Raw genomic sequence first — 23075 nt, 5'->3', positions numbered from 1 at the left:
CTGCTACTGAACTTGTACAAACTTTTTACTAACTAAAGATTTGTTACTCTCAGCTCCCTTTCACTCCAATCAAGACACACCCCTTAATTATTCCTTTCTTACAACCAACATTCACTTCCTGCCCTAAATCCCTAATTACCTTAATTAACAACTATCATTCATTGGTCACTTTACCTAACACACAAACTCACACTTGTCAATCACATACATATAGATCTCATTTACCCCCTACCAGGTTCCCACATTGAAAGTCTTTGACTACTAATTTGGCATCACTATACAAGCTAGGGGTCCGTCTGTAGCCCTTCTGATATATCAGACTGAAACTGATATAATTATACATCAGTGTACTTGAATAATAGTTATTCACTAACACATGGTGAGGAGACCTGTACATAACTAATTTGCAGACTTTATATGATTATGAAATATTTCTATATGATATGAAATATGAATTATTATGAAATATAATTTCATAATTTTCTCTCTGTTATAAACAGTTCCATTCACGAATCACTGATGGAATAAATGAATCTTTGTATAATTGTGTATGACAGCTTAATAAGGGAATATTCGTGTTATTTCTTAATTGATATCTGTTCTGTGTAGAAGGAGGGATAAGATCACATAAGTAGGTCATATCTTTATTCTATGTCATAAATTATGAAATATACTTGACCAAATCTTTCATGTATTATAAGCTTATCTATTTTAAGACTTTTATAAAATTCTAATCAAAGCATTTTAATTTATATTGGTCATTGTATACATGTATATTTACTGTATAACTAATATATAATGTTTTATGATCTTATGCCTGAATAAATTGAATTGAATTGTCTCTCGTTTTAAAGACAAAAAGTCTTTCAATCTAAAGACTGTATTTAGCTTAAGTGCTGAAAAAACATGAAATAATTAATAAAACAACCATTTCATTTATTTATGCATTATTTATTCATTTAAAACAACTTGTTATTTCAAGTAAACTTTACAAGAAACACATTTTCATAGAAGTTTACTGAAGCATTACATACGATGCTAAAATTCCCAAATAATTTGGATTTTGAAAATTAGATAGAAGAAAGATAATAACTTTCTATCCTTGAAATAAATTTGCGCATTCTAAAATGAGAGTTTTATTTATTCCTTCATTGAATTTCATTGCTTAAGCAAGTTTGAGTCTTAATTTTCGATCAAAGACATTTTGTCTTTCGATTGAGAGACAATGTTTAGATAAAGAGGGGTGTTGAATTCTTTATGTGAGGAAGCCATCCAGCTGGCTTATGGAAGGTAGGTGGTTCTACCCAGGTGCTCGCTTGTGATGTAATAATGCATGGAGGGGCACCTGGGGTCTTCCTCCACCATTAAAGCTGGAAAGTCGCCATATGACCTATCATGTGTTGGTGCGGTTAAATCCAACAAATAAATTCTCTCAATCCAGGTGAAGTCTTCGACCTGATGATGGGAAAGGCATAACTTGAGAATAAGTAATTGAACATTATGCACATATGTGTCATTTCAGTTTAATATAAATTGTAGGTTGAGTTGAGTGTACAAGGTACAGATGTAGTAGTAATTTTGTTAAGGATTCAATAGATATTTGACATTTTAAAATTTGAACATCACCAAATCATTAAAAGACTAGAATGTGTCTGTAGGACACAGGGAGTGCCCCCCCCCCCCCACTGGTACAGTTGTTACAAATAAGGGGCAATAATTCAAATGTTTGCAGTCTTAAAGGGGTAGTATTATTGCCTAAACAAACATTTTATGAAAAGGACTCCTTATTCTAGGCCATATACTTTTTGAGCTGTGGGCATTACAAACAAAAAATCCACTATTTTGGCTATTTCAAGGGCCAAAACTCTGTAATAGGCACTAAGATTCTCAAGAAGAATGCCATGTGTGCAAGGTACGTCACATCATGATAAAGACTCTTGAAAGCAAAGTTTGATGAATTTACATTAAATACTGTATGAGCTAGGCACAAAATTAGGTGAAAATGTGCATTTTTCACTATTTCAGGGGCCATAACTTTAAAAATAGGGGATGCAGCCAGCCAAAAAATAAGAGATGTGCAACTTTATATCATGATTAAGACTTATGCAAGTTTTTAACCATTTATTTTAAACACTTTGAGCTAGGTGCAGCACAAGGTGAAAATGTGCATTTTTTTACTATTTCAGGGGCTATAACTCTGAAAATAGGGGGCAGACCGAAATAAAAATTGGAGTTGTAAAAGTTCATATCATGATTAAGACTCACGCAAGGTTTCATGGATCTATATGAAATACTTCTTGAGCTAGGCTCGTCACAAAGTGAAAATGTGCATTTTTGACTATTTCAGGGGCCACAACTCTAAAAATAGTGGGGGGGGGGGGGGGGGGGGGGGGGCGGCGGAGCCAGACAAAAAAATTAGGAGGTGCGGAAGTTCATATCATGATAAAGACAGACTTCTGCAAGGTTTCATCAATTTATATCAAATAGTTTTTGAGCTAGGCGCATCACGAACTTAGGACACACAGATGCACATACGGACAAGAGCAAATCTATATGCCCCCACCTCATGGGGGGGGGGGGGACAAAAAGAGTTGTTTGTGTCAGCTAGTGTCACACCTTGATTAAAAATATACATGCATGTGTTAATTAGCATATTTACAAATGTATGTATTGTTTCATTGGTCAATTATGTAAACAAACTTACTTGAGCAATTTCTAGAATCCTCAATATATTAACTTTGAACTGAATTACCCCACATAATAAAGTTTCACTAATTTTTACACAACTTGTTAACATCAGACTTCCAGTTACACATTTTGAAAATTCCTCTGTAAGATCAATTCATCTAATTGGCTGAGCTTGATCACATGGTATTCCCAGTCTGATGCTAATTGTTTAAATATCCCTTAGAAAATGACAGAGTTATTTTCCAGAGTTAAATGACCAGAATTTTTTCAAAGTGCTACATTTCTGCAGTGTCGGTGAATATTCCATGAACATTTTGATAGATGTCCAGAGTAATTTCCAGAGATGTCTGTGGAAAACATTTGCAATCACTCTGGACATGTTATATAACAGGTGACTTTTCTGAAGTTTTGCATTTGTCTGCAATTTTTCCACAGTTACTCTGGAATATGTACAGCCAGGAGGGTGTATTAACTACAGGGTACACTGTCGTGATATCACCATAGTGATGTACAATCTTGTCACGCTAATATACAAAATGACATGACAGAAGCCATTTTCCCGCAAATTTCATAATGAAAGCGGGTTTTGGCAAATTAGATAAACATTTTATATTTGTTTTTCATGATCTAATATTTTTCAGAATACTTGAATAGTGAAACAGTATTCCAATATTCATATAATGAATGAATATTCAAATATTCGTTGCCATCCATATTGTACCCCCCGAACAACAAAGTTGTAAGGGGGTGTATACTGGTTTCAGGTTGTCTGTCCGTCTGTCTGTCTGTCCATCTGTCTGTCTGTCTGTAGACACAATCTTGTGCGCACCATCTCTCCTCATCCCCTTGACACAATTTAATGAAACTTCACACAAGTGATCAGTAACAACAGTAGTTGTGCATGGGGCATGTTAGGTTCTTTCAGAAAAAAAAAATTGCAGAGTTACGGGACTTTGTTTTTTGTTACTATACTATATACATAGACACAATCTTGCGCGCACCATCTCTCCTCATCCCCTTGACACAGTTTAATGAAACTTCACACAAGTGATCAGTAACAACAGTAGTTGTGCATGGGGCATGTTAGGTTCTTTCAGAAAAATGTTTTGCGGAGTTACGGGACTTTGTTTTTTGTTACTATACTATATACATAGACACAATCTTGTGCGCACCATCTCTCCTCATCCCCTTGACACAATTTAATGAAACTTCACACAAGTGATCTAACAGTAGTTGTGCATGGGGCATGTTAGGTTCTTTCAAAAGAAAAAATTGCAGAGTTAGGGACTTTGTTTTTCGTTAACATACTATGTACATACAGTCTACATATGCAATCTTGTGCGCGCCTAATCTTCCGAACCCTTGCACACAGTTTAATGAAACTTCACACAAGTGATCAGTAACAACAGTAATTGTGCATGGTGCATGTTAGGTTCTTTCGGAAAAAAAAATTGCAGAGTTATGGGACTTTGTTTTTTGTTACTACACTATATACATAGACACAATCTTGTGCGCACCATCTCTCCTCATCCCCTTGACACAGTTTAATGGAACTTCACACAAGTGATCAGTAACAACAGTAGTTGTGCATGGGGCATGTTAGGTTCTTTCAGAAAAATGTTTTGCGGAGTTACGGGACTTTGTTTTTTGTTACTATACTATATACATAGACACAATCTTGTGCGCACCATCTCTCCTCATCCCCTTGACACAATTTAATGAAACTTCACACAAGTGATCAGTAACAACAGTAGTTGTGCATGGGGCATGATAGGTTCTTTCAAAAAAAAAAAATTGCAAAGTTATGGGACTTTGTTTTTCGTTAACATACTATGTACATACAGTCTACATATACAATCTTGTGCGCGCCTAATCTTCCGAACCCTTGCACACAATTTAATGAAACTTCACACAAGTGATCAGTACCAACCCTAGTTGTGCATGGTGCATGTTACGTTCTTTTAGATAAATATTCTGCATAGTTATGGGACTTTGTTTTTTGTTACTATACTGTATACATACAGTCTATATACATACAGTCCACATAATTATGCAATCTTGTGTGCGTGCGTCAGATTGCAATGTACTATATTGTCAGTGCATGCGGGGGGTACATTCATCACCTTTAGTGATAGCTCTAGTTTTAAATACTTTGTGAATCAAAATGTCTTATGATTGAATGTGAACATAATAATTGGTGCAAAAAGATTGCATTCATATATTGATTCCAAAACAAATGAGAACATCATAACAAACAACAAAAGAGATTCATACCAGATTTGTACCTAAACGCACTATGAATTAACGTTTCGTACCAAAACACACTATGAATTAACAGTCAATGGTCGATAATAATTTAATAAAGGCTGATGAACAAATCTTGATCAGTCAGATGCTTTTCCTCGCAAAAGTCGGTAACAAACTTTGTTAAAGTTTTTCAATGCTTTTTAGCTCGACTATTCGAAGATTAAGTAGAGCTATCCTACTCACCACGGCGTCGGCGTCGGCGTCACACCTTGGTTAAGTTTTTCGTACCAGTCCACATTTTGACAAAGTCTTTTGAGATAAAGCTTTTAAACTTTCAACACTTGTTTACCATCACCATGGCCAGTTATAGGCAAGAGCACATAACTCCATCAGGGATTTTGGCTGAATTATGGCCCCTTTTGACTTAGAAATCATGGTTAAGTTTTTCTTACCAGTTCATATTTTGACAAAGTCTTTTAAGATAAAGCTTTGAAACTTTCAACACTTGTTTACCATCACCATGGCCAGTTATAGGCAAGAGTACATAACTCCATCAAGGATTTTGGATGAATTATGGCCCCTTTTGACTTAGAAATCATGGTTAAGTTTTTCGTACCAGTTAATATTTTGACAAAGTCTTTTAAGATAAAGCTTTTAAACTTCCAACACTTGTTTACCATCACCATGGCCAGTTATAGGCAAGAGCACATAACTCCATCAAGGATTTTGGCTGAATTATTGCCCCTTTCGACTAAGAAATCTTGGTTAAGATTTTCGTACCAGTTCATATTTTGACAAAGTCTTTTGAGATAAAGCTTTGAAACTTTCAATACTTGTTTACCATCACCATGTCCAGTTATAGGCAAGAGCACATAACTCCATCAAGGATTTTGACTGAATTATGGCCCTTTTTGACTTAGAAATCTGGGTTAATATTTCGTACCAGTTCATATTTTGACAAAGTCTTTTGAGATAAAGCTTTGAAACTTTCATCACCTGTTTACCATCACCATGGCCAGTTATAGGCAAGAGTACATAACTCTATCAAGGATTTTGGCTGAATTATGGCCTCTTTTGACTTAGAAATCTTGGTTAAGTTTTCCGTACCAGTTAATATTTTTTGTAAAATGTTTGACATATGGCTTTGAAACTTCTATCACTTGTTTAGTATAATAGTTTCTATCTGTAGGAAAGAGTACATAACTCTGTCATCTATTTTGGCTGAATAATGGCCCTTTTTGGACTTTGAAATTGGTTCTGTTTTCATACAAGTCCACGTTTTGTCAAAACTATTTGACATATGGCTTTTAAACTTTGAACACTTGTTTATCATTATGATTTCCATCTGTAGGCAAGAGTACATAACTATTTTGACTGAATTATGGCCCTTTTTGGACTTTGAAATTGGTTCATATATTGCCATTTAGTGCAAGACTTATCGAAATCAAAGAAATACAGGAACATTGTTTGTCTAATCTATTTATTTCTTTTGTCTGGATATCTGTGGAAATATTTTGACCCCATTCTTCAATCAATTCTTCGAATAGTCGAGCGCGCTGTCATCAGACAGCTCTTGTTTTACGTTTTTCTAATATTTTTGTCAAGCCCGCTTGCAGTGATCTCAGTATAGTCATCACTTTTGGCGGATCAGTGTATGTTTGTGGGTCCGTCCGTCTGATTTTGTCTGGACCATAACTGTGACATGCTTGGACCAATCTTGTTCATGTTTGGCATGAATGTTTACCTCAATGTCAGAAGGAGTGTCTTGCACAAACCCCACGTTCCTATAACAAAGGTCAAGGTCACAGTTGGGGGTCAAAGGTCAAATTGAAGTTTGTCCGGACCATAACTTTGACATGCATGGACAAATCTTAGTTATATTTGGCATGAATATTTACTGCAGTGAAAAGGAGTGTCATGTGCAAACCACATGTTCCTATCTCAAACGTCAAGGTTGCAGTTGGAGGTCAAAGTTCAAATTGAAGTTTGTCCAGAGCATTTCTTCATGCAATGTGGGATTTTGATGTATCTTGGCATGAATGTTCACCATTATGAGACAGAGTGTCGTGTGCAAGAACCAGGTCCTAAGGTCTAAGGTCAAGGTTACACTTAGATTCCAAAGGTGCTGGTGGGCTTGACATTCTGCCCATGGGCATGCAGAATGTATTTCTAGTTTGAGATTTTCACACCAATTGTGAAAGGGCCGGTGGACACAATTTGAAAATTGTGACCGTTTGCAATTGTGAACGGGGTTTATATTTGGTACCACTTATATAGAGAAAAATATAGCTGATTTGGCCAAATGATGCCCCCTTTTGGACTTTTTGAATCAAAAGAGTTGCAGATATTGAATTGAAACTTCACATGCGTCTTTCAGGGTTATAAAACTAGGTGACAGCTCTTGTTATTTTTATTGTTTAGTTAATCACCAGCATTTCACATGTCTGAATGTTAAAACATAGTATACAAAATATTACTTAGCAAAATTTTAGACAAATGTAGAAACAAAAATACTACTTATGATCACCTTGTCACAAAAATTATTTAATTTACATACATGTAAAAAAATTCTGCTGTTAATGCTAATAAATGTGTAACATTCATCTTCGATTCTTCTTCTCTACATGGTTTCAAGATTTTAGGATTTAAGAATTTTTTTATTTAAGTATAGCGATGTTGTATTTTAACATTATTTATATAATGTTACAAGAGAAAGATGTTATATGTCTGTGGAATAATTTCAAGGGGGGTAGCTCAAGTAAATTATTCTGGTGACATGTAACCAATTTTGAATGTATTCATTATGCCCCCTTCGAAGGAGGTGTATATTGTTTTGCAGATGTTGGTCGGGCAGTCGGTATGTAGGTTGTTCCTTAGACCAATCCGTTTCTGGATGATAACTCAAGAACTCTTGTGCCTAGGATCATGAAAGTTGATAGGGAGGTTGTTTATGACCAGCAGATGACCCCTATTGATTTTGAGGTCAGTAGGTTAAAGGTCAAGGTCAAAGTGATGAGAACAGTTAAACACTTACCGAATGATAACTCAAGAACACTTGGGTCTAGTAACATGAAAGCTGATAAGGCAGTTGGTCATGACCAGCAGATGACCCCTATTGAATTTAATGTCAGTAGGTCAAGCTCACAGCAACCCAGAACCATTAAACAGTTTCTGGATGATAACTCAGGAATGCTTAGGCCTAGTATCATGAAAGTTTATAAGGACGTTGATCATGACCAGAAGATGACCCCAATTAATTTTAAGGTTAGTAGGTCCAAGGATGCAGTGACATGGAACAGTTAAATGGTTTCCAGATGACAACTCAAGACTGTTTTGGCCTAGGATCATGAATGTGGATGGTGAGTTTAGTCATGTCCAGCAGATGACCCCTATTGATTTTGAGGTCAGTAGGTCAAGGTCAAGGTCAGAGTGACACAGAATAATTAAACTGTTTCCAGAGGATCACTTGAGAAAGCTTGGACCTAGGATCATGAAACTTAGTAGAAAAATTGATCATGACCAGTAGATGACCTCTATTGATTTTGAGGTCAGTAGGTCCAAGGTTAAGGTCACAGTGTCCTGGAACAGTTAAACAGTTTCCGGATGATAACTCAAGAACGCTTGGGCCTAGGATCATGAAACTTGATGGTGAGTTTAGTTCATCAAATGACCCCTATTGATTTTGAGATCAGTAGGTCAAAGATCAAGGTCATAGTGACTCTGAATAATTAAACCGTTTCCGGACAATACCTTGAGAAAGCTTGGACCTAGGATCACAATCATGATCAGTAGATGACCTCCTTTGATTTTGAGGTCAGTCACAGTGACCCGGAACAGTTAAACAGTTACCGAACAAGAGAAGGCTTAGGCTTAGGGTCAAGAAACATAATAGGTAGATTGATCATGACCAGTAGATTACCCTTATAGATTTTGAGGTCAGTAGGTCAAAGGTCAAGGTCATAATGACCCAGAACAGTTAAACCATTTCCGGACAATAACTTGAAAGTGCTTGGGCCTATGATGACGAAACTTGATAGGGAGGATGATCATGACCATCAGATGACCTCTGTTGACTTTGAGGTCAGTAGGTCAAAATAACATTGACCCAGAACAGTGGAATTTTTTTTTAACAAATATCTAGGGAATAATTTGGTCAAAGATCACATTTGATACAAAGCTCACTTATAACCCATAATTATTGATCTGAGAGAAATTTAGAGAAACTTCATCTCCTTGCATTATCATTTACATTTAGACAATTTTTTAATTTTCTCATTTTAGTGTAAAGGTGGCGGTCAGGGTTCGTCCCTTCAATCAGAGGTAAGTCCTGTTGTTCATATATATTACAGTACTTTTAGATTTACTGGTGTAAATAATAGGCAGAGAAATTGCTGTTCCATTGAGTTATTTAAATAGCTACTCATAACATTCAAAATTTATAGTTCATTCAGAAGTCAAGCATTTAAAAAAAGATCCTAGTTCTTGATTCAGTGATTTGCTATAATATGTTTGTTACAGGGAGATTGACCGTCAAGCAAAACTTGTCATCAAAATGGATGGGAAGATGACTATGATATATAACCCGGAAGCTCCCAGTAAGTATGATCTGTATCTTTTTATGCCCCCATAGGTGGGCATATTAAAATTGCACTGTCCTCAGGGCTTCCATTAGGACTCAATTTCATGGAGTCAGGACTGCCTAACATTCAGGTTTTGGAGTCCCTCTTAAATTTTCTTGGAGTCCTACATAGTATCACTTTGTACAATGACCTTCAATACCATCAGCATCATCATCACCATCATCATCATAATCATTACTATCATCATCATATCTAATTGGTTCAGAACAATGTGTAAAGGAATAGAATTTAGAGAAAAGGACCTCTAGATTGATTAGAAAACATCATATTTTTAAAACGAAAAATATATATTTTTTTTTATATGTAGCAACAGTCAGCATTTTATTAAAATCACCAGACTGTAATACCGTTGTTCAGCTACAAAAGGAAAATCAACTTAAAAAATTCTAAAGTACATTTTACTTGGAGTAGAATTATGTCAAATTACCTCATTCACCTTGCTATATCCAACCAGTTAACTTTCATCCCACATCAAAGAAAATCAATAAAGGAAAATTTTGCCAACACTCCTTTTGATGTCTAGCTGCCATTTGCTGGTCGAAATGTGTCAGAGATATCAGTTTTTTTTCTTAAAAGAAGGATTTATCATTTGTGTGCATCCTTGTAAATTCTTGTCCAGGCTGTAACTTTGCCATCCTTAAAAGGGATTTTGAAATATCTTGTCATAAATGTTTACCATAATGAGATGACATGCGCAAGACTCAGACCCCTAGCTCAAAGGTCAAGGTCACAGAGGCCAAAAGTTAACAGGGTCTGTTTGTGTTTGGTCCACAACCCTGCCATCAATGAAAGGATTTTGAAATAACTTGGATTAAATGTTTACCATATTGAGATAAGATCCAGACCCCTAGCTCCAAGGTCAAGATCACACTTTTTAGTAAAAGAGTAATATGGTCAGTTCTGTGTCCGGTTCATAACTCTGCCATTCATCAAGGGATTTTGAAATTACTTGGTTTAAATGTTCCCCATAATGAGACAACATGCTGTACACAAGGTCCAGACCCCTAGCTCCAATGTCAAGGTCATACTAAGAGGTTAAAGGTAATCATGGTTTGTTTCTACTCAACCATGGATGAAGGGATTTTAAAATTACTTGGCATAAATGTAACCTATAATGAGATGATGTGGCATGTGCAAGACCCCCAGCTCCAAGGTCAAAGTCACACTTAGAAGTCAAAGGTTAACATGGTTTGTTTCTTTTCTGGCCCATAGCTCTGTCATTTATCAAGGGATTTGAAAATAATTTGACAAAAATCTTAACCATATTGGGAAGGTGTGTTGTGCTTATGACACGGGTTTCTCAGGTCAAGGTCAAGGCCACAAAATGATTCATACCTAAACTATTCTGGCATATTTTGTGCAGACAACTGTATCATTCTTGGGCATGTTTCTGGACAGCTATTGTAAGACCTGAGTGTAGTATGATATTCCATTCAAAGAAGATACCCATACCTTAGTCACAACACTGTTGCAAAATTTGAAGGATGTATTCAATTGGTATTTTATTCTGCAGTACTTAGCTTTGTTTACATAAATGAGATGCTAGAAATAAAGGAGGTACAACCTACTACTGTGAAATCATTTATTTTCGTCGGCACGAAATTTTGTGGTTTTGGCCAAAACGGCTGTTTCGTGGGGACGTAAATTCGTGGATTTTCATTTTTTGTAAAAAAATCAAAAAAAAAAAAATCATAATTTCCACAGGAATAGATCTACAGGTACTTGGGTTCCTTACATGTGAAACCTACACATGTCAAACAGCGCTACCATGGTTACCGAATTTGCAATCTACGCCGCAGGAGATTAGCGAGTGATCTTGTGCCAATTAACGACCGCGTTATCTATAATTATACGACCCCTGATTTGCAAAACATTTTAAAACTGTGAAATATTCAATAAGAAAAGTCGGTGCCAATTAAAAAGTGTCAAAACCGTAGCAGCTTGCACAATTAGCATTCATAATCGAAACAAATATAAAGTTGATCATTCATCATTTGATCGTGTTTTAAACAAAAACTAGTTATTATACTGCAAATTAAAACAAACTATAATAGATTTAAATAATGTTGTATAATAGATTTAAATAATGTTGTTTTTTAATCCGTAGTACTAGTATGACCATAGTAATCCTTCATAAACTATTATAAACTGGTCCGATTTTTTTTTCAAAATGAATGGCGCGTCTGCATCTAAAATTACGTTGTTGAAATGGTGCATGTGTTATTTCCTGCCGAGAAACGTGTAATGTGAATTAAGTATTAATGCATCGGACGCAAATCTAGCAATTAATTTATAATATTTAATAGTTCCAAAGTCGTAGTATTTGACTACATGTCAGTAAAAATAAAGGCTAGTGTATAAACATTGCATAGCGGGGCCGAAAAAATCAAATAACAGCCGTATTATAGTGCGGTTGGCGCGTGACGCTACGTCAAACTTCTATTTTTAGTATCTGCTTCTACTTTGACAAGCATGTCATAAACAAACCATGGGTACATTTCTAAATTAAATAGTCGGTTTTGTTTCCACGCATACCTATGTTTATCGTTGATAAAGTCTCCATAAACTACACGAAAGCTGCAGGTTAGTACTGCCGCATGCATACAACTACGAATCAGATCGAACGGCTATGGTGTCTTGTTTTGCGAGTTTGCGTAGGCCTACTATTAAATTATCGCGGGCACAATTTGTTTGTTGGGACTTAAATTCGTGGTTGAGCTCAACCACAAAATCCACGAAAATTAATCCCCCACGAATAATAATGATTTCACAGTATTTGATGCACTATAAGCCAAGGGATGGATAGAAATTGATAATGATAAAAGGTGGTGTTGGTTTTAATTTCAAATTCATTGGATTTTTTTGGGTTTACAGTCATGCCGACACAATTATAGGCCATATGGCGACTTTCCAGCTTTGAGGATGGAGGAAGATCCCAGGTGCCCCTCAGTGCATTAATTCATCATGGGCAGGAATGTGGGTAGAACGACCGACCTTCCTTAAGCCAGCTGGATGGCTTCCTCATATGAAGAATTCAACACCCTGAGTAAAGTTAAAACCCACATCAGTGAGGGGCAAGTGATTTGAAGTCAGAGACCATAACCACTCAGCCATGGCGGCACCAGCAAATTCACTGAAAGAACTTAAATGATATGAATATGTGGGAATATCTGAATATACTTTAGAATCAATCATGTCGAAAACATTCTGCTTGAATGAATTGAGTGTTAACATTCTTACCAAACACATACATCATCACTGAAATATCCTGGAAAATTTAAAGCCTGTCTGTGCTTTGCCCCTCCAAAGTGACTGTTGTGTACAAATTACTAAGGATCAAGTTTCTCTCAAATGATGGCAGATCTGCCAAGGATGCCATTTAACTGTCGCAAACGAGTTCACTTTCATGGGATGTAGGTGGTCTACGAATGTGCACATCGCAAACTTTATATCAAAATGTTTGTGAAAATCTTAAGTTTCTAAAACCAGTTGATGCCAGAATCCAAGTGGTGGGCAAAGTGCTCATATTCAAGATGGCCACCAATATGGCCGCCGAAAATTAAAACTCATACTATACAATCCCCACGAAATTGCTGTATTGACCAAAACCATGAAGTTTCATGCCCACTAAATTAAATGATTTTATAGTAAATATCTTTGCTCTAGGCCTTATTGTTTCAGACAATATATTTTTAAAGGTTTTCCTCTATATAGAAGTCTATTTATACTATGTGCTCCCAGGGCGGAGCCAGTTCTAACCCCAAGTGTATAATTTGAACAATCTTGGTAAAGGACTACTACACAATGCTACATACCAAATATCAAAGCCCTAGGCCCAGTGGGTTTATACACGAAGATTTACATAGTTTTCTCTAGGTAAGTCTGTGTGAACCATGAGACCCCCAGGGGCATGTTTGACCCTGTGATATAATTTGATCAATCTTGGAAGAGGCCAACTAGATGATGCTACATTCCAAATAAGAAAGCCTTATACCCTGTGGTTTTGGACAATACGATTTTCAAAATCTTTCCTCTGTATAAGTCTATATAAACCATGTGACCCCAAGGGCGGGGCCATATCTGATCCAAGGGATATAATTTGAACAATCTTGGTAGAGAACCACTAGATGATGCTACATATTAAATATCAAAGCCAAGGGCTCTTTGGTTTTGGACAAGAAGATTTTCCCTGTATACATCTATATTAACCAATTGGCTCCAGGGCAGGGCAATATTTAACCCTAGGGAGATAATTTGAAGATTCTCAGTAGAAGACCACTAGATAATGGTACATACTAAATATCAAAGCCCTAGACCCTGTGGTATTGGACAAGAAGATTTTCAAAGTTTTTCCCTATATAAGTCAATATAAATTGACCCCCAGGGCAGAACCAAACTTGACCATAGGGGAATAATTTTCACAATCTGTGTAAAGGACCACTAGATAATGCTAGATACCAAATATCAAAGCCATAGGACCTGTGGGTTTGGACGTTGAGAAGATTTTTAAAGTTTTTCCTTTCGGTTGCCATGGCAACATTAGTTCTTTATAGAATTCAATTCTTTAAACAATTTTAAAGAAGACTGTCCAAGAACATGTCTGTGAAGTTTCATCAAAGTTGGCCCAGTGGTTTAGGAGGAGATGTTGTTTAAATGAAAGTGTGGACGGACGGATGGACGGTCACCGGCCAGTGAGCGATCACAATAGCTCAACAAGAGCACTTTGTGCTCAGATGAGATAAAAAGATAACGCGCTACTGTTAATCATTAAGTATTAATTAGGTATTTATATAAATATTTACATTTACAATGTATATCTGGTATGCATGTATACACCTATAATTATTCTGTTTCATTTATTTTATAAGTGTCAAAGAAATATTACAATTCATTGTGTAAATCACAATGCAATTGTCAATGAATAATCAACTGGTATATCGCAAAGAAATCAACAAGCTGAAGCATATTCTTCAAAGGAATTGTTGCCAGTATATAATATTAGTCAATGTAAAAACATCGTGGCAGCCATTTTATAAAATAAACATGATAGTTTTACATTTCGTCTAAATGTATATTTCGTACTCTACATTGTTTTGATAATGATAATATGTGGTAGGATGTATACATTACAAAAGATGATAATTAATTATGTCTCCCCCATATTGTTTTTGCCCCGTCCGTCTGTCCATACGTCACACTTCATTTCCGATCTGTAACTGAAGAACCATTTTATCTAGAACCTTCAAACTTCATAGGGTTGTAGGGCTGCTGGAGTAGCAACCCCTTATTGTATTTGGGGTCACTCCGTCAAAGGTCAAGCTCACAGGGGCCTGAACATTGAAAACCATTTCCGATCAATAACTAGAGAACCACTTGACCCAGAATGTTGAAACTTCATAGGATGATTAGTCATGCAGAGTAGATGACCCCTATTAATTTTGGGGTCACTCCGTCAAAGGTCAAGGTCACAAGGGCCTGAACATTGAAAACCATTTCCGATCAATAACTTGAGTACCACTTGACCCAGAATGTTGAAACTTCATAGGATGATTGATCATGCAGAGTAGATGACCCCTATTGATTTTGGGGTTACTCCATCAAAGGTCAAGATCACAGGGGCCTGAACATTGAAAAACGTTTCCGGCCAGTAACTTGAGAATCACTTGACCTAGAATGTTGAAACTTAATGGGATGATTGTTCATGCAGAGTAGATGACCCCTATCGATTTTGGGGTCACTCTGTTAAAGGTCAAGGTCACAGGGGCCTGAACATTGAAAACCATTTCCGATCAATAACTCGAGTACCACTTGACCCAGAATGTTGAAACTTCATAGGATGATTGGTCATGCAGAGTAGATGACACCTATTGATGTTGGGGTCACTCTGTTAAAGGTCAAGATCACAGGGGCCTGAACATGGAAAACCGTTTCTGATCAATAACTTGAGAACCTCTTGACCCAGAATGTTCAAACTTGATAGGATAATTGGACATGCAAAGTAAATGACCCCAATTAATTTTGGGGTCACTCTATTAAAGGTCAAGGTCACAGGGGCCTGAACATGGAAACCGTTTCCAGTCAGTAACTCGAGAACCACTTGAAGCGGAATGTTGAAACTTCATAGGATGATTGTTCATACAGAGTAAATGACTCCTATTGTTATTGGGGTCACTCCGTTAAAGGTCAAGGTCACAGGGGCCTGAACATTGATAACCATTTCAAAGCAATAACTTGAGAACCTCTTCATCCAGAATGTTGAAACTTCATAGGATGATTGAACATGCAGAGTAGATGACCTCTATTGATTCTTGGGTCAGTCTATTAAAGGTCAAGGTCACAGGATGACTGGACATGCCAAGTAGATGGTCCCTATTGCAGCCAACCATCAGTGTCTCTTTGACTTTCACTCCTGACCCCTATTGACTTCTTGCCTATAGGACTTTGCATTGGGGGAGACATGGGCTTTTTTACAAAAGCAATTTCTAGTTTGTTTCTGATTTCATCTAAAAATTTTAATTACCCCACCCACTTATACATGTATGTTATCAGTAATTTAGATTTACCCTTTTACAAAATGATAATGCTATTACAATCTATTATCACTTGTTCAACTTGGGATTGTATTATAGTGTAAGGAACAACAGTAAATGGAAGCACACAAACAAAGTATAAATTGAATGCTTTTATTTTGCAATTCTATATATTGGATGTCATTTTCATGTATCAGCGGCCATCTTGGTGGCCGTCTTGAATTTGAGGACTTTGCCCAGTGACTAGAAATTGGCAACAGGCAGTTCTGAATGCTACAGATTCTGACGAACATTTTGATATGCAGAAGTTGATGTGCACATTCATAGACCACCTACTATGATTTTTAAGCTACTTATCTGGCCATATTTGCAACATGATTTACTATGGATATAATTATTGTCAACTCAATATAAATGTTTCTTTCTTTGTCAGGATTTGTTGTTGTACCCTTTCTTAATTGAGAAATTGTAGTGAAAAGTTTTCCTTGTAAGCTGGTAGAATTTTTTTGACCAAATCTGTACAAGTTTTTGGCATATATCTTCATATCTTTGTCATCAATGGATGGATTTTCAAATAACTTGGCATGAATGTGTACCACAGTAAGACGACGTGCAGTGCGCAAGACCCAGGTCCGTAGCTCAAAGGTCAAGGTCACACTTAGACGTTAAAGGATAGTGCATTGATGGGCGTGTCCGGTCCATATCTTTGTCATCGATGGATGGATTTTCAAATAACTTGGCATGAATGTTTACCACAGTAAGACGACATGCAGTGCGCAAGACCCAGGTCTGTAGCTCAAAGGTCAAGGTCACACTTAGACGTTAAAGGATAGTGCATTGATGGGCATGTCCGGTCCATATCTTTGTCATCGATGGATGGATTTTCAAATAATTTGGCATAAATGTGTACCACAGTAAGATGACGTGTCATGCGCAAGACCCAGGTTCGTAGCTCAAAGGTCAAGGTCACACTTAGATGTTAAAGGATAGTGCATTGATGGGCGTGTCCGGTCCATATCTTTGTCATCGATGGATGGATTTTCAAATAACTTGGCATGAATGTGTACCACAGTAAGATGACGTGTCACACGCAAGACCCAGGTCCGTAGCTCAAAGGTCAAGGTCACACTTAGACGTTAAAGATCATTTTTCATGATAGTGCATTGATGGGCATGTCCAGTCCATATCTTTGTCATTCATGCATGGATTTTAAAATAACTATGCATGAATGTGTGACACAGTAAGACGATGTGTTGCGCGCAAGACCCAGCTCCGTAGGTCAAAGGTCCTAAACTCTAACATCGGCCATAACTATTCATTCAAAGTGCCATCGGGGGCATGTGTCATCCTACGGAGACAGCTCTTGTTTATACTGTGAAGCTTAGAATTTATGTTCGAATTTTAATCACCAATGATTAACGCCTGTTTTTGGATGTGGCTGAGTTGGATGTTATATCAGACTGAAATGAAATGAAAGTGATCATTATGTCACAAGTTGGACTAGCCAGATGGCAACTGTTTTGGCGGAGGCTCTGCCAATTAATGCAAAATGGTTATCAGAGAGGCAAATGTTTCCATCCACACCTTCAATAGTGACAGATTTTTTTATTATGCCCCCAGCATCTACTGATGCGGGAGGCATATAGCGATTGTCCTGTCTGTCCACCTGTTCATTCGTCCGTCCATACGAGGTTTACCAAATGGAAGCATTTCGTCTAGCATCAATACCCCTTTTATGCCCCCATGTGGGCATATTAAAATTGCACTGTCCTTGTGTGCGTCCTAGAATGACTTGATACTAATGCAGATGTAACCTGTGACCATTCCTCATCTTCAGACATCACCTGACCTGAGTTTGACCTTGACCTCATTTTGGACTTGGGTTACTTTATATGGGCCATCTCTTGGTTAATCAAATGGGACAGTTTCGTCTAGCATCAATACCTCTTACTAGAATGACTTGATACTAATGCAGATGTAACCTGTGACCATTCCTCATCTTCAGACATCACCTGACCTCAGTTTGACATTGACCTTGACCTCATTTTGGACTTAGGTTGCAGGGTTCTAGCCAGGATTTTCTGAAGGCATGTTGCAGAAGGATATTTTTTGGGGGTATGGGGATCACCCCAGAAAATTTTGTGTTACTACAACTCATTTTGGTGCATTCTGGTGCATTTCAGAGTGAAAAACATAGTGGTATAAGCATCATTTACATGCACAACAAGAACAAATAAAGATATTGGGTCATAAAAAATCCTGTGGAGTTTATTTGCTGAATGACAAAAGTTTATCAATTTTAAGTTGCTAAAAATGTTCATTTACTATTTATTGTACATAAAACAACACAATTTTAGCACTGCACACAGATCTATTTGTTTAAAGTTTATGTCTTCTATTCCTGTGGAGTTTATTAGCTGAAAACTTATCCATTTTAAGTTTTTGAAAATGTCCACTGTTTGTTGAACATACATGTAAAACAACACAATCTGAGACTATCATCCAGGGAAATGCTGGTTTCCATTTTGGATCAATGCCCGATTTTCTTTGGCCATTTGGCGTGGCTGGGAGGGATTCTGAAATTGTGACCGGGGCCTCCGTGGCCGAGTGGTTAAGGTCGCTGACTTCAAATCACTTGCCCCTCGTCGATGTGGGGTCGAGCCTCACTCCGGGCGTTGAATTCTTCATGTGAGGAAGCCATCCAGCTGGCTTACGGAAGGTCGGTGGTTCTACCAAAGTGTCCGTTCGTGATGAAATATTGCACGGAGGCCGGAGGGTATTTCAAACTTTTCTCTACAAGTTCTATTTCGAAAGTGACGACAGAAAACATTAATTCTTGCATTGTCTTTTCGATATTCCACCCGAGAAAACACATTTCATACATGTGAAAAACATTAATTGGGGTGTTTATTGGGATGATTTTATGACATGTCGCTTCGGCAATTAAGGGATGACGGGGGAAATAAGGGATGTCGAATATACAACTCAGAGTCTGAGGGCATGTCGCACGCGACTGGCGATAATAGCCTGGCGAGAACCCTGGGTTGCTTTATATGGGCCATCTCTTGGTTAACCAAATGGGACCATTTCGTCTAGCATCAATACCCCTTACAAGAATAAATTAATACTAATACAGATGTAAACTGTGACCATTCTTCATCTTCAGACATCACCTGACCTCGGTTTGACCTTGACCTTGACCTAGTTTTGGATTTAGATGCAAAATCTATCAACAAGGATGCCACTGGGGGCATCAAGCATTTATTGAATGCAGCTCCTTTTTTAATGTACCTTCAATAGTTTAAAAAAAAATTCCATTCTAGTGATGTTATAAGCTCAGTGATTTGATACCTCTCATGTTTTAAAGAACAAAGATACATGTTTATAGTATAGTTGCTACAGGTGATATAAATATTGATGAGCATATGTATACATGTATCTTAACAATGTAAAATCTGTAAAAAGTTTATCATTAAAATATTGCTTTATATGCTGTATTTAGATGCTTCTTTAGTATATTTATGTAAAACCCTAAGGAAACAGAGATGCGAGAAATAAATGAGGTTCCATTCTTTTGACAAATTTTACTTGGTCTTCTAAACATGTTTTATTCAGGTTCTTGAAGTATTTGTTTTATTTCAAATCTGAAAAGAGGCTTATCACAATTAGTTCAATTATTTCTGTACTTTATAGTGATTCATCTCTAATATCAATGGGGTAAATTGTTTGATCAGGCAATTAGGGTATTACCCTGACACCTTGCCGAGATTTCATCAAGGTAATCATTCTGACCAAATTTCATGAAGATCAGTTGAAAAATACAGCCTCTATCACATACACAAGCTAAATGTTGACAGACAACAGATGACAGAAGCCGGACGCCGGACATCGAGTGATCAGAAAAACTCAACTGAGCATTGCTCAGGTGAGCTAAAAACAATAGGGGTCATCTACTCCAGCATCCCTACAATCCTATGAAGTTTGAAGGTTCTAGGTCAAATGGTTCTACAGTTACAGATCGGAAATGAAGTTTGATGTACGGATGGATGTTCCTACGGATGGACCTTTATTGGGTATTTCTTTTGTTAACAAGCTACAAAAAGTACCAAGTAAACACTACGGAATGAATAGAATTTTCTGTTACCTATTGTTCTCTGTACCCAACAAAAGTTCATTCACAGGCTCAGACAGACAGACAGACATGGCAAAAACAATACGTCTCCCCCAGTGTGGGGAGACATAATGAACCTAGCTTGAATACTTTTTGAGTTTTCTCTTAGAAAGTTATCAAGGTTTTTGTATGATTTTACCTAGTTTTTGATCCCTGATGCTTATTCTCCACACTAGCATTCTCTGTATTCATGTACCCAAGTTTCACAAAAAGTAGAGCTATCTTCCCAAAATGATATGGGAAAAGTAATTGTTGTGATCATATTGAACTTCAAGTGTGACCTTAACCTTGGACCACATGACCTGTGTTGCGCACTCTGCCTGTCATCTTGATGTTAGTTTTATGAAAATCCTTCAAGTGGTTAGGCAGATACACAAACTTAAGCTATATGACCTTTAGCCTCTAAGTGTGACCTTGACCTTGGACCTAATGACTCTGGTTCTGCACCCTGCATGTCATCTGGATGAGGTTAACAGGTGATGCTTATTTCATGAAAATCATTCCATATGGACATGAATCTAAGGTATTCGATCTTTGACCTCTAAGTGTGACCTTGACCTTTCACCAAGTAAACTGGATCATGTGCTCTACATATCGATTTCATGAGGAAAACAATTGTTGCTAGTTTCATTCAGATCATCTCTAGGTCAAATATCCTTATGCACAGGTTATTTTTCAAAGGTATATAACAAGAGCGTTGCCAGGCAGGGCAATATACGCCAGAAGGGTTACATCAAAGGATGGGAGCAAAATTTAAAAGAACTTGACTGTTGAAGCCCAAAGGACAGGAACAACAAAAAGAAGAAATTCCATAAAAAAAATTGAATAATACAGCCTCAATCGCATACACAAGGTTTTTCTTTGATTTGACCTAGTTACCTAGTTTTTGACCCCAGATGACCCATATTCAAATCTGACCTAGATTCTATCAAGGCAATTATTCTGACCAAATTTCCTCTAGGTCAAATCAAAGAAAACCTTGTGTATGCGATAGAGGCTGTATTTTTCAATTCATCCTCATGAATTTTGGTCAGGATTACTGCCTTGATGAAATCTAGGTCAAGTTTAAATATGGGTCATCTAGGGTCAAAAAGTAGGTCACTAGGTCAGATCAAAGGAAAAGCTTGTATATGCGATAGAGGCTTTATTTTTCAATTGATCTTTCTGATATTAAGTCAAAATGATAACCTTAATGAAATCTAGCCCGAATTTGAAAATAGGTCATCTTGGGTCAAAAAGTAGGTCACTAGGTCAAATCAAAGAAAAACCTTGTGTATGCGATAGAGGCTGTATATTTCAATTGATCTTCATGAAATTAGGTTAGAATGATTGCATTGATAAAATCTAGGTCAAGTTCGAATATTGGTCATCTGGGGTCAAAAATTAGGTCACTAGGTCAAATCAAAGAAAAACTTGTGTATGCGATAGAGGCTATATTTTTCAATTGATGTTCCTGAAATTAAGTCAGAATGTTTGCCTTGGTGAAATCTAGGTTAAATTTGAATATGGGTCATTTGGGGTTAAAAACTAGGTCACAAGGTGTAATCAAAGAAAAACCTTGTGTATACGATAGAGGCTGTATATTTCAATTGATCTTCATAAAATTTGGTCAGAATGATTGCCTTGATAAAATCTAGGTCAAGTTCATTGATGGGCCATCAAGGGTCAAAAAATAGGTCACTAGGTCAAAATAAAATCCTTGTATTCGAAAATGGGTCATCTGGGGTCAAAAACTAGGTCACTAGGTCAAATCAAAGAAAAACCTTGTGTATGTGATAGAGGCTGTTATTTGTCAATTAATCTTCATGAATTTTGGTCAGAATGATTACCTTGATGAAATCTAGGCCGAGTTCGAAAATGGGTCATCTGGGATCAAAAACTAGGTCACAAGGTCAAATCAAAGAAAAACCTTGTGTATGTGATAGAGGCTGTATTTTTCAATTAATCTTCATGAATTTTGGTCAGAATGATTGCTTGATGAAATCTAGGTCAAGTTTGAAAATGGGTCATCTGGGGTTAAAAACTAGGTTAAATCAAACGAAAAGCTTGTATATGCCATAGAGGCTGTATTTTTCAATTGATCTTCCTGAAATTAAGTCAAAATGATAACCTTAATGAAATCTAGGCCGGGTTTAAAATGGGTCATCTGGGGTCAGAAAGTAGTTCACTAGGTCAAATCAAAGAAAAACTTTGTGTATGCGATAGAGGCTATATTTTTCAACTGATCTTCCTGAAATTAAGTCAGAATGATTGTTTTGATGAAATCTGTATTAAATTTGAATAACTCATCTTGGGTCAAAAAGTAGGTCACTAGGTCAAATCAAAGAAAAACCTTGTGTATGCAATAGAGGCTGTATTTTTCAATTGATCTTCATGAAATTTGGTCAGAATGATTGCCTTGATAAAATCTACGTTGAGTTTGATTATGGGTCATCTTAGATCAAAAAGTATGTCGCTAGGTCAAATCAAAGAAAACCCTTCTGTATGCAATAGAGGCTGTATTTTTCAATTGATCTTCATGAAATTTGGTCAGAATGATTGCCTTGATAAAATCTAGGTCAAGTTTGAATATGGGTCATCAGGTCAAGTCAAAGGAAAAGCTTGTTAACACTCTAGAGGTCACAATTTTGGCCCAATCTTAATGAAATTTGGTCAGAATGTTACTCTCAATAAAATCTTGTACGAGTTTGATATTGGGTTATCTGGGATCAAAAACTAGGTCACCAGGTCAATTCAAAGGAAAAGCTTTTTAACACTCTAGAGGCCACATTTATGACTGTTTCTTCATGAATCTTGGTC

At 36.9% G+C, this 23075-nt stretch overlaps 1 protein-coding gene across 1 annotated transcript in view; it reads left to right on the top strand.

Moving 5' to 3' along the window:
* The window catches only part of LOC123549116 (kinesin-like protein KIF28), a 463589-nt gene that overhangs the window by 48623 nt on the left and 391891 nt on the right, over positions 1-23075 (top strand). Inside the window, 2 exon segments of the mRNA XM_053545663.1 lie at positions 9217-9255; positions 9454-9530. Of these exon segments, the coding sequence (XP_053401638.1) occupies positions 9217-9255; positions 9454-9530 (116 nt within the window).

The sequence above is a fragment of the Mercenaria mercenaria genome, chromosome 6 (assembly GCF_021730395.1).
Source record: "Mercenaria mercenaria strain notata chromosome 6, MADL_Memer_1, whole genome shotgun sequence".
NCBI classification, from domain to species: domain Eukaryota; kingdom Metazoa; phylum Mollusca; class Bivalvia; order Venerida; family Veneridae; genus Mercenaria; species Mercenaria mercenaria.
Note: the sequence above shows the minus strand (reverse complement) of the source record. Positions and strands in the feature narration are given on the sequence as shown.